The sequence below is a fragment of the Erpetoichthys calabaricus genome, chromosome 10 (assembly GCF_900747795.2).
Source record: "Erpetoichthys calabaricus chromosome 10, fErpCal1.3, whole genome shotgun sequence".
Lineage (NCBI taxonomy): Eukaryota > Metazoa > Chordata > Cladistia > Polypteriformes > Polypteridae > Erpetoichthys > Erpetoichthys calabaricus.
In genome coordinates, this window is record NC_041403.2 from 122529297 (window position 1) to 122549296 (window position 20000).

The window sequence follows — 20000 nt, forward strand, 5'->3', positions numbered from 1 at the left end:
GTTACAGCAGAATGCGCTGCTGCCTCCAGATCCTCCTGGCTAACAATCTGCTGCTCTGAGCTAATGGGAACATACTGGATATGTCCATCATGGCTCAAAGCAATCTGATGGGCACAATAAATAACACTGTCAAAGCTCCAGTTTGGAGATTACTAATGGTGTATTCAGACAACTTAATTTATTTGCAAATGCAGGACAGTGTACTTACTTGCTGTTCTTGCAGGAACTGCCCATCTTGATCATACTGAATGTGGGCAATCTGTCCATCTTGCACCTAGAATTAAACAAATCAAAAATCCACATTTAACCTTCTCCCTCTTTATAAATATTGCCTGCTGCTTTTTGTGCATATGCCAAAACTTATTGTCGGGAGAATTTTTAACAGGAATATTAGACCACAAAGGACACAATACTCAATGCTTGGATACTAGATATTTGTACCCTGCTTATACTGAGATTCACGAGCTCAGGTACAATACATATTTAGCCCACTTAAGTGTTTCTTGCTCCAGTAATAAGCACAAGTTTGCCTATTCCTTTGTAACTTTGCTCATACCTTATAAAGTCAGAATTCAATTCAGCTTTATGTTACTGAAGTGTGGTTCTTTTGCATATTACTGCTTTGGTAGCAAGTCTATTGTATCTTATAATTACAGATTTTCTGTTTGATGACACAGTAAAGTATGCAAAGAGAATTTTTATTTGCATCATTTATCCATCCATCCATTTTCCAACCCACTGAATCCGAACACAGGGTCACGGGGGTCTGCTGGAGCCAATCCCAGCCAACACAGGGCACAAGGCAGGGAACCAATCCCAGGCAGGGTGCCAACCCACCGCAGGACACACACAAACACACCCACACACCAAGCACACACTAGGGCCAATTAGAATCACCAATCCACCTAACCTGCATGTCTTTGGACTGTGGGAGGAAACCGGAGCGCCCGGAGGAAACCCACGCAGACACGGGGAGAACATGCAAACTCCACGCAGGGTGGACCCGGGAAGCGAACCCGGGTCTCCTAACTGCGAGGCAGCAGCGCTACCACTGCGCCACCGTGCTGCCCTGCATCATTTATTTGTAATTAAAAAAAAAAAATACAGGCACAAGCAGCAAAAAAAAAAAAAAAAACATCATCTTTGGTAGCCTAAATGTCCATAACATGTCCAAGGGGTTAGCAATCTGGTTGATCCCTGGAGCAGGGCTCCTGTCTTTATGGGTCATAGGGGTTATAGGTGAGCAAACTGAGACGTCAAATTAGGTGGACCCTTTGGTGGCTTCATTTCAAGTTGTCTCATGCAAATCCCCCTTTGAAAAAATCTCAAAATAAAATGAGACAGATAATTATTTCTCTTTCTAACATAAAAATGGCTCGTGGATCCCATAAGACAAAAAAAATGGGATCTATTAATGGGAAAGGAAGATCAGTTGGGAAATGGATGGACAGAATGATAAAAAATAAAATGTTAATTTACTGTGTTTTTAATATATACTGTTCAGATATTTGTTTTCACTATCTTGCACAGTCAAAAATGGTTAAAGAAAAATAAGGAACTGCTCTTAATTTTGCTCAGAAACATAGCGCAGTCTCGAAAAAATTTGGTCTTTATAAATTATTTCAATACATTTTTTGGTCTGAAAAATCAATGTTTATTTTGTGCTTTTAGTCTGGCTGACGGAAATGTTAATCATACTTTAAACGGGGAGAAGAAAATTTTATAGCAAGCAATAACTGGCTGAAAGAGGAAAAGTGCAACATGATTGTCTATCTCTCCTTTAACAATCTTGGCATGACCTTGCCAGCAGCTGTTTACCTGAATGTGATTTCCTTCTGATACAACAACGTATTCCTGGGGAAGAATGTGCTGGACACCATCTTGGGAGATAATATACTGAACCTGCAAATACAAACAGAGATATACCAAATATATGGAAGGATTAAGATATTAAAGGCACTGTGCTCCAGAACTCATACATCTAGCACTGATAAATATTAACTTCTCATTCAGTCGAAATGTCATAATTAGTCAAGATTAATGCTATTCTTCAGTAACCCCTTGCAAATACACTAAAAAGGGATCATACAATGATTTATGTCAGTATTAGTCTGAGTTAGTATCTCTATTGTTCAGGTTCAGGTTTAGTGATTTGTAAAACTTGTTTTTGTATCTGTCTGTGAACTTTTTATGGAGCTCTACAACTGCACTCAGTAAAGAGCACTATACAAAAATAAATGGAATTGAATATGTCACCATTTGACAAATGACATTTTTCTAATCTTTTCATGTGAGTAGAAATATGAAAGAAGTTAAGAATTATGAAGGATTTCAAAATTTTCAAGCATAAATATTGCTTTGATTTTTAACAGTGATAAAACTACACAGTATGTTATTGCTGTGGTACATTCATACTGAAACATTACTGATGCATACAAAGTAGACATAGATTGCACACTAACATGTGCTTGAACTTGGAATATAAATAGAGAGAAAAAGGAACGTGATTCATCCCTGTTCCCTACAATGATGCCCCTTATCTCTTCTTTACATAAATCAAATTAATATGTAATGACTGGAAATATATGATACAAGTTGTCATTTAATAATATACTCTTTGAAGTGGCTGCTCAGCAAAGTTTGTGTATTGACAATTTTATCTGTATATTTTATTGTCTACAGTATATAGTATATTTCATTAAAATGACTTAATTCCTTGCATTACACATTTGTCCACTCCCCATGTTCATTTCCCATAGCTGGCTACCATCACTCTCAGGAGCAGCCAGCTGATGCTACCCTCACATACTGCAGACAAACAATTTGCTGTGCAGCCATTCTAACAGTTTAGATCATTTTTACCTGATTTTCAGCTGTTACAAGATGTTGCACAGTTTGCCCATCCACAGTGGTAATCTGTTGAATGTAGGTTGCCTCCTCCTAAAATACATATTTAAAATTATCTTTTAACTTTATCTATATTGCATTTTCAATTATAAATCATCCTTCTGCTTTTATACAATAATTGTGCCTCTCTGAGCTGGCATAGGAGGATATACTGTATATATATCCCTTTCTCATCAGTGTTATATTGAATTCTTCTCAATTGATAGGCAAATGTTACGATGTATATTTTGGAATTTACCAAGTAATTGATTGCATTTCATACTAATGTATTAGACAGAATCAGTAAGTGGTGGTCTCTGGGTTCAAGCATTGAAAACGTGGCTTGCTATGTTCTTTTCCTCTCTTGTATTCCTAAACTGCTGTCTATAATCTGTGAACATTCATATTGCCTTAACTTTGTAGGATCATCCTTTCATTTCAAGAGTCTTGACTGTTCCTTGCTGAATCTATGACTTTGTCAACTTATGCTCACAAGCTTGGAGTCATCCACTGAACTCTGAACCTCACTTAAAAACAGCAGTACAACTTTAATTACCTATGGAACATGGCCAGCTCCATCCAAGCTATGAACCCTACATTATCTCTCCGTTGCCGTCAGACCAAAACACAATATTTCTTTCAACAAGTCTGACAATCTTTGCTACTCGTCCAATATAGAATCTTCTTCACTTGACCAAAATACTTGCTGTCTCTTTTCACCAATGCCTCAATTGGAATGAAATGAGCTTTAAGGCACCATTGTTGCTGCTACCACAAAGCTCCAAAACACAATTCTCATATGAGTGGTTATTCATATTTGATGCTCCTGTCTTGACTTTTTCTTCTCCAAGGCCAATCACTCATGATCCATCAGGAATACACCTCATATCATAGCTCAAACTCACACTTTACTTTTTGCATGTTAGATATGTTTTTCCAATCCCTGATTAATTTAAAACTAACTCTTCTGGTCACCATTAATTCTAATATATTTTTTATTATGACTTGCTGTCATATTATGAACAGGCACACAATTTTCATATGGTTGATATTCTTATTATTATTGCTGTGTTTCTTTTTTTGTTAAGTTTTATGTCATTGCCATGGCAGAACTGTTTGTGTTATACGCTTGTTTTTCACTTACTATATAAAATAAATACTAATTATCCTTGCAGTATTATATTTGCAACTACACTTACAGTACACATACTAATTTTACTTGTTATTCTAGCCTTTTTACTGTAATGTGTTGGCTTGTTTCATTTACTATTTTTTCATCTGGGTCACCTTGCATACTTGTTTTATTGTATTTGTCTTGTACTGTAATGTGACTTGGGGATTAAAGTAATTTGTCACATTTTTTATTACAGAAGATAATATGCAAAATAAACAAAGAAATAACACAATAATAAGTGTTCTTGTTTAACGCAATTAACATTCCATTCCCCAAAACATCTTCTCCAATTTTCCACTTATCTATTCTGTAGAACAGAGGTCTTGTTCATCATTCTTATACCTGATCAGACAGTGTTTGTTCCTGGGCAACAATAATATGGTCTGATCCTAGAGCTTGCTGAAGCCTTTCAGGGGTAATCGTCTGACCAGCCTGTAAAGCAGCTAGAAAGAGAGACAGTGATTTGAGTTATGCAAATCAAGGACAAATAATTTTACACATATAAAGTACATGTGATCTAAAAATTCTACAGAATCATTCACTGTGATCTAATTTTAGTTTTTTGTTTTGTAAATAATGAAAATCATATATCAATAAATCTTACTTGTCATAATATGCATTACATAAAAGAATTTACTGCGCTATACAAGAAGCACACTGGTGCTAGTTGCTTACTTGGATTGAACATAAATATTTTACATAAATCCACAAATTCATTACTGGTACTATTATGCTGAAAATATCTGCTTATTTAAACAAGTTGAAATATATTTCACATTTTGTCAGTAATTTGATATGGGAACAAGGACATTATCTGGATTATACAGACAGTTGCCAGCAATGAAGTTACCATAGCAGAGTGCACAGAAGGAGAGGATGCACCTATAACCATGCCTGTCTTGTATATGAATTGTTCAGGTATAAATCTGTTTATGAAATAGCTAATCAGACTGGGGGTGAAGACAGTAGTGGTGTAGCCAGCCCTAACAACAGTTCACGGATATACATGCATATGCATATATAAACCTTTGACACATTGAGTGGATATATAGACTCTTGACCCCGACATGTATATACAGTATAAACTCATGGCACATATTTTACAAGAAACACTCCAAACTGGGGCAAATTCTAACATTTGGAAAATAGCAAATGGTATCCCATTATGTAAAAAAGGTGATCAGGCAAAGCCAAGTAGCCAAAGACTTAATGTATATCACAGGTAGGAAAATAGGAGAAATTATTAAGGAAAAGACCGAGTAGCAAATGGCAAGAACTGGAGTTTTACTGAATGGTCAACACAGATTCAGCTGGGAGAGGTCGTGCTTTACTAATATGTTGGAATTCATTGAGGAAGCTACAAAATGATACAATCACAGAGGTATTTATATTATTTATACTGATTTTCAGAAGGAATTTTATAAAGTCCTACATGAGAGACTAGCAATAAAATTAAACATAGTGTGAGTTCAGGATGTAGCATGTAGGTGGGTACAAAATTGGTTAAAACAGAGAAAGCAAAATGGTTATGGGGTACTGCAATAGACTTGGGTGATGTTAAAAGTGATGTCTCTCAAGGGTCAGTGTTTGGATTGTTGCTATTTTTATTACATAAAAATGATATCAATAGGAATATAAGCAAGAACCAGGTTAAGTTTGTAGATGATACTATGCTAGGAGAAATGGTACAGAATAAGGAATCTGCCAAATCATTACAGAGGAACTTGGACAGTTTAAGCAAATTAAGACTAAGAGGGGATATGACTGAAGTTTTAAAAATTATGAAAGGATTTAGTACAACGGATCCATGCTAATTAAAAATGAGTTCAATAAGGACCTGAAGACATATTTGGAATCCTGTTAAGGGTGAATTTTACAGAAACATTACAAAGTTTTTCTTTACACAGAAAGCCACAGACTCATGGAACAAATTACCAAGTAGTGTGGTGGACAGTATGATTTCAGGGACATTCAAAACTTGACTTGATGTTAATGTTCTAATATACAAGAAATAAGAATAAAGAATTGCTATAGTGTATCATGTCCTCTTCCATACTTTGTAGAGTAGCCAGGGTTTCCTCATCACTGTTCAAGATGATGGCTTGTGGAGATGCAGTGAGTCGTGTTTTGCGTGATGGTGTTTCATAGCTGTGCAACCTCTCCATGTGAAATTTTAGATGTCCATTTCTGTTGAACCTGAAAAAAAATGAAAGGAAAAAAAACTGATGTCTGTTGCTCAATGACATATCTTCAGCATTATCTATATTGTGTTTTTTCAGGGACCATAAATTAAGTACTTCTAGAAGGTGTGTAGAGGCCAGAACACTAAAATTATATTGGCAAATGATATCAAATAACACAGAGTACCTTATTAATACTAAATGTACATTTATTTTATTAAAAAATATATATTCTTTTTCAAAGCCTTAGTTGAGGAAACACTGTATTAACCACCTGATAAACCAATTATCTCCAATTTTCAGGAGACTGTATTAAAATAACTGTTTCTTAATAACTGTTAAACATTTGTTAATTTTATATTAATTATCGATTGAAAATTAAGTAAAATGGCATTCATTATTTCAATGCTAACCATTTATTGCATGATACACATGCAATGGCAACTGATTTTAGATTTTAAGATTCAGGATTTTGCTGTATAGGTATAAAAGGAAATGTATGTTTTATCAATGATTTATTGTTACAAATTTTTGTTAATACAACTGATATGATAAAATGCTAAAATATACCATTTGTGAAAAAACAATTCTTAATCCATGAGATATACTTTATCATATAGATGGTACGAGTTAAAAACAAACTACTTGCCTTATAGAAAATTCAACCACTGTTTGAAAAATGAGCTGATGATATACTACTTTATGTAAATAATAAAATCGATTAATGTCTCTTGCTTGTGAACATGTACATCTTCTTAATGTATGCCTGATAGTTTGTATTATCAGAAATATGCATATCTGCCTACTAAAGTAAATATACAAAAAGAACCACATTAGAACCATCACTATTAGAATTTAAAACTGAAGTATATAAATGTAGGTTGTTTTTTCCCTTTCTACTCCTTTAGGGAGAATTACAAAATAAAAGAGGAAGCGTGACACCTAGTGGCTGTAAAAAAATGTTGTTGTTACTGCTCAGCTCTTGCATTATTACTCATCTGATGAGCTACCAATCAAGGACCACAGTTTATTTAATTAGAAAGAAAGAAAGAAAGAAAGAAAGAAAGAAAGAAAGAAAGAAAGAAAGAAAGAAAGAAAGAAAGAAAGAAAGAAAGAAAGAAAGAAAAGTGGCTTCAAGTAAAAATTTTCCCACCCCAGGGCTGACAGTTTTAGGGTTGAAAAGAAGACATGACTGTAAAAACCCAAATGTAACATACCTTTGTCCGCAAATTTCACAGGAAAATGGCTTTTCATTGGTGTGAGTCATCATGTGACGACGAAGATCTTTTTTGTTCTTAGAAGCAAAGCTGCAGTGATCACACTTATGAGGACGAAGGTCAGCATGCTGATTCATATGAATCTGGAGAAAGGGGATCAAAATCTTGTAACAATGACTTCCTTATTTATATGTTTTTATATATTTGTAGAATACACAAATTGAACTAATGAATAAATACTGTAAATTTAGACAAAAAGCTCATTAGGGAAAGGCAGACATTGAGCAGAGTCAGAGCAAAGAACAGATGTCAAGCTTGATACTAGCAAATGAAGTGTCACTGCAATTCTGTTTAATACAGTCTTTGAAAATAACAAAGTAACATACTTTTTTATAATCCATTCGCTAAGCTGTTTCCAACAAAATCAATGAATATTCGGCCCTTTTAGATACGCATACGAGCGCAATGTAAGAATTTAAACAACCACTGGATAACATTGTACTGCTATATAGGCTTTCCCTTGCGCTCAAAGCAAGCACAATCATTAATCCAGCCCACAAATGCAATTTCACTACACAAGAAGCCTTAAGGATTAAGCCAATGAAATTTAAGCTCTTGAGTATGCAGTCCAGATACTTTCTCCTATCATCCTGCTATTACCTTAAATTGTTTACTAATTCAAAAATATTAATGACATCCGTATCTTTTATATATTTATTACATGAACCATAGGAAGACAAACATTCTCACCCTGACATCTGGCCAAGAGGTAGCTGTGTAGTTACAGTCAGGGCACTTAAATGTCTGGGGTCCCACATGAGCCCTCTTGTGACTTTCCATCTCTGCTCTGCCATGGAAAGTGGCCATGCAAATTTTACAGGAAAACTTCTTGGAATTGTGTTGCTGGCTGGAAGAAGCTGGAGGTGGAGAACTGGTCCCATCACTGCTTAGCTGTGTAAAAGAGATAAGTCAATTTCAGACATAGTCATTTTGCTCAAATATTCTTTTGTATATTTACAGGGTCTATCCTGATATTTTAAAATGGGTCAAAAAAGCAATAATCTCTGTGCTATGTTTACATTTTCTTCTCCCATAAACATTGAATGCAATACTCTATTAACTCAAACATCCATTTATTGCTTTCTAAACATGCTTAGTCTAAACCTGGAGCTGTGAGGGATTTAAACCTAGTCATTATGATGCCCCAATTGCCCGCAGCTTTGGCATAAACCATTTTCCCAAGATACTCATAGTCAAGTACTGAGATGAAATAAGGCAAATCAGGGTACACAACAAAAAGGTGCAAAAGTCCACAATGCTTTTACTGTAAACCAACAGTGTTTGAAATGCAGTGCAAAATATTAACAAATAATTAATAAAAATAGTGCAGGGAAGACAAAACCAATAAATAAATCCAATAAATCAAGACAGGATTGTCTCCTCTCCTTTGTCTTCCCAAGTGCACTCTCTTTATCTCTCTATCATCTTTCCTGCTCATCCTCCTGGGTCTCGCAGCAGGAACAAGACGGCAGCAAACATAATCCACCTTCTGGCTTGTCCCAGTCACCTCCTTCAGTACCAACTGAGATACTCCAGGTCCGACTGTAAAGTCCTGCCACTTCAATTGGTCACTGCAGGACCCACAAAGCCTACAATCATTCTTGCTCCTCAGCTCAGTGGGGGCAATCTGCCCCTGAAGTGCTGTTCCCCTTGCTCCTTCAATGGGGTCTCCTGACTGCTTTGCCTTCTCACCATTGAAGTGTTAATCATTATGACACCATGCTCTCCTATACTATGTCTATAGTATATACTACCAAGAAATGCATATATGTAATACCTGCTTGATCAAGAATATTGATGCAACTAGCTAATTGCATCCATACTCAGAGTACAAGTTATTCAAGTACCGTATGTAAAGTTCAATGCTTTTTTCTGTGTGATAGTTACAGTGCATGGATATTTAAACAATTAACTGACTTTTAGGCCACAAGAATCACATTTATTTTTCTAGTCACAATAATCAACAAAGAAGCAACATAAGTATACGGTTTACTTCATAAAATTAAAAATTAACCTTTACACCACCTAGCGTGCCTATCCTACACTTGCCATGTTGTGGTAGTGCCTTTAAGTCCAATACCCATTGGAAGCTCCAAACCGTTAAGTCTACAAACTTACCTCAATTTGCTGAAGCGTTCCTTCACTCAAGTTAGGTGAGAGGTAGTATTTTCCTTTATGTTCCTTTAAGGTTCCAGACAAAATACCTCCACTAACCATAACCTGTTGGGAACCATCTGATCCGGGCTCACCACTACAGGAGGAAGAGGTTTTATATATTAAAAAAGAATGGGGAGGGGGGCTGAATTAAACAATTTTGTATTATGTATCATTTTACACAAGCACAACATTCAGAGAAGCTTATTAAGCAAAATGTTTTAAAAGTGGAATGTGTAATTAAGCAAGGTATTGCACATACTTGTGTATTTTATGATATGTGAAATATTTTGACTATATTATAAACTACCAGCTCTAGCAGATTATGTGAAGTTACTAGTCTGATTGGTTTTCAATCCCTACCTGTAGACAGCAACAGAACTTTGGATGTCCTCTCCAGTTTGTTCCACTACATTGAAATCATTCAGGGTCACATGGGTGATCTCTGTACTACCCTCAATGACCCCTGACTCAAAGGTCTCTTCCGTCTGTTCTACTGCTGGCTCAGCTACATGGAATGCCACCACTTTTTGGTGCTGATAAGACTGATGTTCACCAAGGTTGCCTTCTTTCCCTTCTGTGTCTGTAGGAGTGCCATCTGACTTTAACAATGCCACCTGTAGAATGTCAGGTATATGTACAGTATTAACTTTGAAAACTGTAATAATACATGATCCCAATAATAATACATGATCATAATAATACATGATCCCAAAAGCTTACATTCCATCTTCATTAAAAGTTCACACAAACTTCATTATTTCATAATCATTTTCATATCATAAATAAAATCTATAGGACTAAACATAAAATCAAATAATGTTGTGCATATAATACATTCAAGCTTGAAATGGAACTGGCAATGCTGTTAAGTTTAATTCAGTGTTTTAAACAAAATGAAAACCCTCTATATTCCATACAAAAAGTATTTCAATACTTGGTAATTATAGGACAGCCACTGAATTGCCCACCTTTAGAAATCCCTCTGACTAATGCAGCTATAACCTTATGCACTTCAGTGTTGAGTATCTATGATACCTTAAGAATTCAAAAATTCTTAAGGTTAAGGTTAGTCAACAATGTGCCTGCCACTTTCATCACCACAAAAGCATCACAAATTGAATAAATGTATCAAAATATTATTTTATTCTAGAACTATTAGTATTCTGGAGCACAAGGTTAGTCTAGATTTGGATTTGTGCTGGTGCAACACTTAAGATGCACAGTATCTGCATACATTCTGAACTTAGCCTTTTGCAAATTCGGTCTGGAAAGCAACGTTAAAGAAGAAGAATAATAATACTTCACCTTCAAGATGAACTGTAAATAAGAATTATGGTGACAGACCGCCAGCAAGGTATTTTGAAAGTGTGGCTTAAACACCACTTCAATCAAGTCTTTGACTAAATAAAAGATTATCCATAACTGCCATTATAGCAAGAACCGTTATACCTGAAGTACATCAGCAAGTATATCAGTGCATCAGTTTTTAAAGTTACATGTGGTGTGACATATATAGTAAGTAGAGTATGCAAGAAACTTACATCGACACGTTAGATACGCACTCACCGGTCAATTTATTAGGAGTACCTTACTAGTACCAGGTTGGACCCCCTTTTGACCTCAGAACTGCTGTAATTCTTTATGGCATAGATTTAACAAGGTGCTGCAAACATTCCACAGGGATTTTGGTCCATAGCGACATGATATCTTCACGCCATTGCTGCAGATTTGTGAGCTGCACATCCATAATGTGCATCTCCCGTTCCACCACATCCCAAAGGTGCTCTATTGGATTGAGATCTGGTGACTATGACCTGAACCGTTCATACAAGGCAAGATGGATCCATGCTTTCATGTTGTGATGCCAAATTCTGACCCTACCATCTGAATGTCACAGCAGAAATCAAGATTCATCAGACCGGGCAACATTGTTCCAATCTTCTATTGTCCAACTTTGGTGAGCCCCTGAAAATTGTAGCCTCAGTTGCCTGTTCTTGGCTGACAGGAGTGGCATCTTGTACAGTCTCCTGCTGCTGTAGGCCATCTACTTCAAGGTTACACATGTGTGTTCAGAGATGCTCTTCTGCATACCTCAATTGTAACAAGTGGTCATTTGAGTTAATGTTGCCTTTCAATCAGCTCGAACCAGTCTAGCCATTCTTCCTCTGACCTCTGGCATCAACAAGGCATTTTCACCCAGAGAACTACCACTACCTGGATATTTTCCCTTTTTCAGACCATGCTCTGTAAACCTGAGAGATTTTTGTGTGTGAAAATCCCAATAGATCAGCAGTCTGGCACCAACAACCATGCCAATTTCAAAGTAACTTAATTCATGTTTCGTCCCCATTCTGATGCTTAATTTGGACTTCAGCAGGTCGTCTTGACAATGTCTACAAACCTAAATGCATTGAGTTTCTGCAATGTGATTGGCTGATTAGACATTTGCATTAACAAGCAGTTGAACAGGTGTATCTATTAAAGTGGCCAGTGAGTGTATCCATATTACTAAACGAGAATGGTAAACCGGATGGATGCAGGGACATGGGCCGTGGACGCAAAAGACGTAGTGCGCAGGCGCCACACAAAGCCCCCCTCCAAGCACCGGAAAATGAGAAATGATGCGCCACGCCCATAGCAACAGACCCATGCAACAAAGCGCCACACGAAGGCCATACCACACGAAACAGGACACACACAAAAAAGAGGATTCAGACCCACGACACACAAAGCACCCCTCCACTAACAGAAATAAGAAATGAGGCAACGTGCCCCTAGCACACCAAAAACAAAGGAGTCAGACGGAAGCGCCACATAGCACATGAAACGGAACGCACACAAAAATGAGGATTCACACCCACGACACACAAAGCCCCCCTCCACTAACAGAAATAAAAAATGAGGCAACGCGCCCTTCAAAGAAAACGCATGCCAACAAACAACGTCATACATAGACAACAAGACACCGGACTACAATACATATACAGGCGCGACACCTGATGGGTAATAATACGAAGAAACCCTCCAAGCACCGGAAAATGAGAAATGATGCTCCGCGCCCATAGCAACAGACCCATGCAACAAAGCGCCAGACGAAGCCCATACCACACGAAACAGGACACACACAAAAAAGAGGATTCAGACCCACGACACACAAAGCCCCCCTCCACTAACAGAAATAAAAAATGAGGCAACGCGCCCCTCAAAAAAAACACACGATTTCTTATCCATATTACTAATGATAAAGAACAAACAAGTCATGAATTCGCGATCAGAAAAGGCTCCATATTAATAGTCAGTGCGTTCGTCCTTATTACTTATTCATATTACTAACGATAATGAACAAACAAGTCATGAATTCACGATCACGGGTACAAAACGATACGGCTCGAGTGACGGGACCACAAACACGAACCCGCATGAAAAAAAACAATACACATCGGCGCCTACAACGCGCTTCTGAAACCGCAGAAGAAAAAATGTCTCGGCTCCAAAAACACATGTCGCTCCTTATTCAAAATACCGGTCCCAATCACAGAAACATCGGTATCCACTATGAAAATGAACAGTAACAATGCACGTGACATCCGTCTTGCAAAACTATTAATTATAGATGAATGTACAATGGCATCCAGTCACTTACTCAACACCATTGATAAACTTCTATAAACGTTGATGAATAATAATATTCCCTTTGGAGGAAAGGTACTTTTATTAGGAGGAGATTTTAGACAGTGCTTAGCTATTGCTCCACATGCCATGCGCTCAGCTATTGTTCAGTCCACCTTAAAATACGCGGACGACGTCATACATAAACAACAAGAGACTGGACTACAATACATATACAGGCGCGACACCTGATTGGTGATAATACGAAGAAACGAACAGTCCGCAAATTAACAGTGAGTGCGATCCTCCTTATTACTTATCCATATTACTAACGATAAAGAACAAACAAGTCATGAATTCACAATCACGGGTACAGAACGAGACGGCTCGAGTAACGGGACCACAAACACGAACCCGCATCAAAAAAAACAATAAACGTCGGTGCCTACAACGCGCTTCTAAAACCGCGGAAGAAAAAATATTACGCGGACAATTGGCATTGCTTTCAAAAGATACAGTTGGTATAAAACATGCGATCTCCAGATCCAGAATATAACAATTGGTTATTACAACTGGGAGATGGTACACTCACCAATACAGATGGACTTCACCCAGATATTATTACAATTCCTCAAGCCTTTATCTGCGACGACTTAGTTATGGAGATATTTGGAACAGCAATCTCATTAGACCAAATACCCCTTTTAACACAACGGACTATATTATGTCCAAAAAATATTAATGTTGATCACATAAATAACCAAGTCATTGCATTACTTCCTGTAGAGGCACGGCTCTTTCTAAGCTCTGACAAAGTTGACTCTGATGACAACAATGACCATCTTAATTTCCCCTTACAATATTTGAACACTATTAACCCAGCCGGATTACCACAACACAATCTTAACCTTACAATCGGAACAATAATCATGCTATTAAGAAACCTTAACACTAAACAAGGTTTATGCAATGGTACACGTTTAGTCGTCAACACCATGACACACAATGTTATTGAAGCAAAACTTCTTACAGGATCACATGCTAACAATACTGTTCTGATTCCTACAATTGACCTTATAAGTTCTGACCTAGAATTACCTTTTACACTTAAACGGCGACAGTTCCCCATTAAACCTGCATTTGCCATGACCATCAACAAATCACAAGGCCAAACCATGAACAAGGTTGGCATCTACCTCTCTGACCCCGTTTTTGGACATGGACAACTTTATGTGGCCTTCTCAACAGTTCGACGTTCATCTGACGTTAAAGTTAAGGTTATAAATGATCCATGCCAAGAGAAACTCATTCAAGAACAAGACACCATCTTTACTACTAATGTTGTGTATAAAGAAATTTTCTGATAAATCTTTACACTGTGCCTTGCAATTTATTCTTGGCTTCCTATATGCGTCATCTACACCTTCACACTATGCTATATCTCATACATACATCACGCTATTTATAATTATTCAACACCAGGGGTTGGCGAGGGAAGCGAGCAGGGGGCGGAGCCCCCTAGTATAAAGCTGTAACTGAAAAAGGTACATTCAAGCAATTTCACTGTGTACCACATTGTAAGCAATAAACAAGAAAAAGCAAATAAACACTAGTTAAAAAGTGTGGGTTTAAAATTAATACTAAAATAGTAAATAATTTCCAATAAAAAATCGTAAATACCTGCAATGAACTTCCAATGAGATCTCTAGGGTTGCTCATGTTTAATAATAAGTCAAGGGCATTTTGGGCAGACAACTCTGCTGATTCAGCTGCAATTGAAAACATATAAAAATTATATTTGAAATTACTATCTTACTCAGATTAGGCTATTCTATTATTCTCCATGTTGCTTAATTTATTAACAAACGACTTCATAATCTTGTATACTTTAATAATATCCCAATTAATAAGAAAGTTAAATAAAAACACTCAGAGATACTTGTATATTATATCTATCTATATCTACAGTATATCAATATACAGTGGAACCTCAGTTCACGACCATAATTTGTTCCAAAACTCTGGTCGTAAACCGATTTGGTCGTGAACCGAAGCAATTTCCCCCAAAGGATTGTATGTAAATACAATTAATCCGTTCCAGACTGTACAAACTGTATGTAAATATATTTTTTTTTTAGTTTTTAAGCGCAAATATTGTTAATTATACCATAGAATGCACAGTGTAATAGTAAACTAAATGTAAAAACATTGAATAACACTGAGAAAACCTTGAACAACAGAGAAAACTAACACTGCAATAGTTCGCGCTATAGTGCTAGGAACTGCTAGCTAAAAGCACTTTTTTTTAATGAGTTTTAAGCACAGGGAAAAAAATGAACAGTTGAAAAATCCGTAATTTAATAATCCACCAAAAAAAAACTAACATTGCAACAATGCACGCTACGAACCAATCGCTGTAAACAGAACTGAAAACAAAAACAAGCCTTCTCTACCTTATGCGTCCAGTCCTCCCTCGCTCTTTTGTTCCATGACCGAGCTCGTAAGTCAAAATGCTTGTATCTCAAATTAATTTTCCCCATTGAAATTAACTGAAATGAAATTAATTCGTGCCAGCCTCCAAAAAACCACCCCAATTTTTTGTTAAATGTTTTCAACATGTATTTATAACTAGCAAAATACCCGCGCTTCGCAGCAGCAAAGTACTGCTTTAAAATTTTAAATAATAAACTGAGGGAAAATGTACCAATAACTATTTGTTAAGGATCTCTTTGTATACGACATTGTCAGTTCGCCCCTCCGGTTGTAATATGACCAAGTTGTGCGCTGAGCTTACTCTTGAGCATGCAACGCATAGTTGGCCATGTGCAAAGCAATCTTGCCTCAAATCAGTGCCAACCGTTTGTAGGGTCTGTCCCTGAGACTTATCAATTGTCATTGCGAAGCAGAGCCTTACTGGAAATTGGAGGCATTTGAATTGAAATGGGAGATCAGAGGGTATAACGGGGATGCGAGGAATAAAAACTCTCTCCTCTGAGCCAACGCCAGTAAAAATAGTTGCCTCAATTAGGTTCTTTTGCCTGCGGTGGGTTGGCACCCTGCCTGGGATTGGTTCCTGCCTTGTGCCCTGTGTTGGCTGGGATTGGCTCCAGCAGACCCCTGTGACCCTGTGTTCGGATTCAGCGGGTTGGAAAATGGATGGATGGAGGTTCTTTTGCAGGCATGTGACCTGAAGTCTCGTGCCATTACAAAGTTTCGGTGGCTGTAAGTTTCTCAGTAACATTATTGGTGCCCCAACCTTCAAAATTAGATTATGCTCAGGAGTGCCTGGAGGATTCAGAGTGTGGACCGAGCTGCAGGCTATGGACGTATATATGTACATAAGTAGGATTCAGTTAGCGTTGGGAAGCCGCCTACCAAATTTCGTGAAGATGGGTCCATAAATTAGAAAGTTTAACATGGCGGACGTTGTCGACCGTTATGACCGTTATGTGTAGAATTTCGAAATGAAACCTGCTTAACTTTTGTAAGTAAGCTGTAAGGAATGAGCCTGCCAAATTTCAGCCTTCTACCTACACGGGAAGTTGGAGAGTTATTGATGAGTGAGTCAGTGAGGGCTTTGCCTTTTATTAGTATAGATGTGTATGTATACTGTATATATGTGTGTGTATGTGTATATATAGCTGAACCCGGCCATGCGTTGCTGTGGCTCAGTCTGGTTAAATGGAAAAGAAAGAAAAGAGAAAGCACACGTTTCTAATATGCTTAATTTCACAATGCTTGTGGGTATACAATATTTTTTGTTGTTCCATTGTCTGTGCAGAATGTTAGACTGAATAATATTGTTAAGTTCGTAGGCGTCTTTGTTTTTGGCCGCAAGAATAGCTCGTTCACTCAGCCAATCGTGATTCTTATAATTGGTTTGAACATTGGGAAATACTTTTTCAACCAATTCTTTTGACGTCACTAAATTGCAGAAGTTATGAGGCAATGAAATTCGTCCTGAGGTCAGATCAACCGGCACCCTTCCGTTCCCAATTTCCAGATTTCTCCAACCCCGTTATTGACAGTTTGCATTATTTGATCGTAAATGCCTTTTTGCTGAAGCGTTAGCTTAGGAATATTTGATTGCACATACGACAAAAGATCACCCGTGTTGTAATTTTGTTCACGACGCAATTCTACATCGAACGAAGCAGCAGCAGATCGATTCGGTGATGGCATTCCCAATTGATTGAGAACTTTGTTTGCGATTTCTAAGCACAAATCTTAAATCATTATCACCGCTTAGTTGTAGATTTCTGCTGTAAAATCCATGTTTATATTTGAATTTTACTTGTGTATTCGTCGGAAAATATCTTCAGCCATGTGCGATTTATATTTCTCCCATAACTGTGTTGGAGATGAAGGAGAGCAGGCGGTCAATATGATTGCAAACAATGGACGAATTTGATTTGGATGTGACGTGTTGCACGCGTCATTAATGTATACATCCCAGTGTCGGTCGTTCTCCAATAAATTCAGAGCTTGACATGTACTTCGGAAAGTGGCATGTGTAACGCTGTTGATAATTCTCAATTGCTGGAAAGACGTTGGACCGGGCACATTTACCAAAAGCATGTGAACAAAGAAGCATTCATCTTGATTGGGATGCACGGTGTATAGTCTGCCTATCGTAGTTTCTTTGAATATGGCAGGTTGTCCATTGACTCGCTCTCCTCGTTTGCATTGTTCAAATGATTTTCTACTCGCATTCCATGTGTAATAAGTAGGCACTTCCGAATACAGCAGTGTTTTCGCAAACACGTCATTTTGACATAACGTAAAGAAAGCAGTTAACGTTGTAGCCGGTGGATTCAGGGCTATTTGGTGCACATTTGCAGCTGTGAAATAAACGCGTTGTCCATTTTCTAGATGTACTGCTAAGTGAACAACATCTGGACTTCGTTCATGTATGGGAAATGAAAGAATTCGCCATACAGCTTCATTGCTGCTTATGTATCTTCCAGCCTAATACTGTGCGATTTCATCGATATGTATGACCCTATTCCTATCACTTCTTTCTGGTTGCACGCCAAAAACTGCCATGTCGCTGCCTTTATTCACGTACTTACAAATGTATTTGATCGAAACATTGAAATAGAATCGTAAAATATTTAGTATAGCGTGTGTTGCTTTTACGTCCAACAGATGGCGCTGTGTTTTCAAAAAAAGCATGTTTTTACCTGTCACAAGTGTGACATCTATATAATATGTATATAAAAACACGCGCGTATTCGAATGCAACGTTGTGTCAAAATTTCAAAGCAATCCGTGAAGAACTTTCGGAGATTTAAGGTTTTGAACAAACGAACATTTACATTTTTATTTATATAGATGTAATATTAATATATATATATATATATATATATATATATATATATATATATATATATATATATATATATATATATATATATATATACAGTGATCCCTCGCTATATCGCGCTTCGCCTTTCGCGGCTTCACTCTATCGCGGATTTTATATGTAAGCATATTTAAGTATATATCGCGGATTTTTTGCTGGTTCGCGGATTTCTGAGGACAATGGGTCTTTTAATTTCTGGTACATGCTTCCTCAGTTGGTTTGCCCAGTTGATTTCATACAAGGGACGCTATTGGCAGATGGCTGAGAAGCTACCCAACTTACTTTTCTCTGTCTCTCTTGCGCTGACTTTCTCTGATCCTGACGTAGGGGGTGTGAGCAGGGGGGCTGTTCGCACACCTAGACGATACGGACGCTCGTCTAAAAATGCTGAAAGATTATCTTCACATTGCTACCTTCTGTGTGCAGCTGCTTCCTGAAGCGACATGCTGCACGGTGCTTCGCATACTTAAAAGCTCAAAGGGCATGTACTGATTTTTGACTTTGTTTTTCTCTGTCTCTCTCTCTCTCTCTCTCTCTCTCCCTGCTCCTGACGGAGGGGGTGTGAGCTGCCGCCTTCAACAGCTTTGTGCCGCGGTGCTTCGCATACTTAAAAGCCAAACAGCCCTATTGATTTGTTTGCTTTCCTCTCTGTTTCCTTTGAAGAGGAAGATATGTTTGCATTCTTTTAATTGTGAGACAGAACTGTCATCTCTGTCTTGTCATGGAGCACAGTTTAAACTTTTGAAAAAGAGACAAATGTTTGTTTGCAGTGTTTGAATAACGTTCCTGTCTCTCTACAACCTCCTGTGTTTCTGCGCAAATCTGTGACCCAAGCATGACAATATAAAAATAACCATATAAACATATGGTTTCTACTTCGCGGATTTTCTTATTTCGCGGGTGGCTCTGGAACGCAACCCCCGCGATGGAGGAGGGATTACTGTATATATATATATATATATATATATATATATATATATATATATATGGTTTTGGCAGCCAAGCGCTTTTTTTTCCAACCTAGAAGACCTCTCTTGAGATCCGTTTAATCGCCTCGTTGATTGCATGTCTTCCAAGGTAGTTTCAATACCCATTTCCTGCACCGAGTCATCTCCCCTTTTATGAGTGACTGTGTTAGTGGCCGTACTTCGTACAGGTCTTTGAACCCACTGAATACTTGTAACTGGTGTAGCCCGTCAGCTACTTTCGACGGAATGGAAGCAATTGTCGAGTAACAAAAATTATTTGTAAGTGATTTCGCATTGAAGAAATAGTAAAAACTTGATCACTTGGGTCAATACCTAAAGAAATACACACAGAAAATGCAATTGAGAATACACCAGAATCTGTAT

General features: G+C 37.5%; 1 protein-coding gene across 3 annotated transcripts in view; it reads right to left on the reverse strand.

Moving 5' to 3' along the window:
* The window catches only part of znf335 (zinc finger protein 335), a 102864-nt gene that overhangs the window by 1700 nt on the left and 81164 nt on the right, over nt 1-20000 (reverse strand). For all 3 annotated transcript variants that reach the window (XM_051932829.1, XM_051932830.1, XM_051932828.1), the window contains exons 17-27: nt 14964-15052; nt 10035-10288; nt 9636-9768; nt 8208-8408; nt 7458-7600; nt 6117-6256; nt 4403-4503; nt 2863-2940; nt 1819-1902; nt 209-274; nt 1-104 (exon numbers count right to left, since the gene is read on the reverse strand). The exon at nt 1-104 is cut by the window's left edge and continues 2 nt beyond it. In XM_051932829.1, coding sequence (XP_051788789.1) covers nt 1-104; nt 209-274; nt 1819-1902; nt 2863-2940; nt 4403-4503; nt 6117-6256; nt 7458-7600; nt 8208-8408; nt 9636-9768; nt 10035-10288; nt 14964-15052 — 1393 coding nt within the window. The remainder of the gene's footprint in view (nt 105-208; nt 275-1818; nt 1903-2862; nt 2941-4402; nt 4504-6116; nt 6257-7457; nt 7601-8207; nt 8409-9635; nt 9769-10034; nt 10289-14963; nt 15053-20000) is intronic.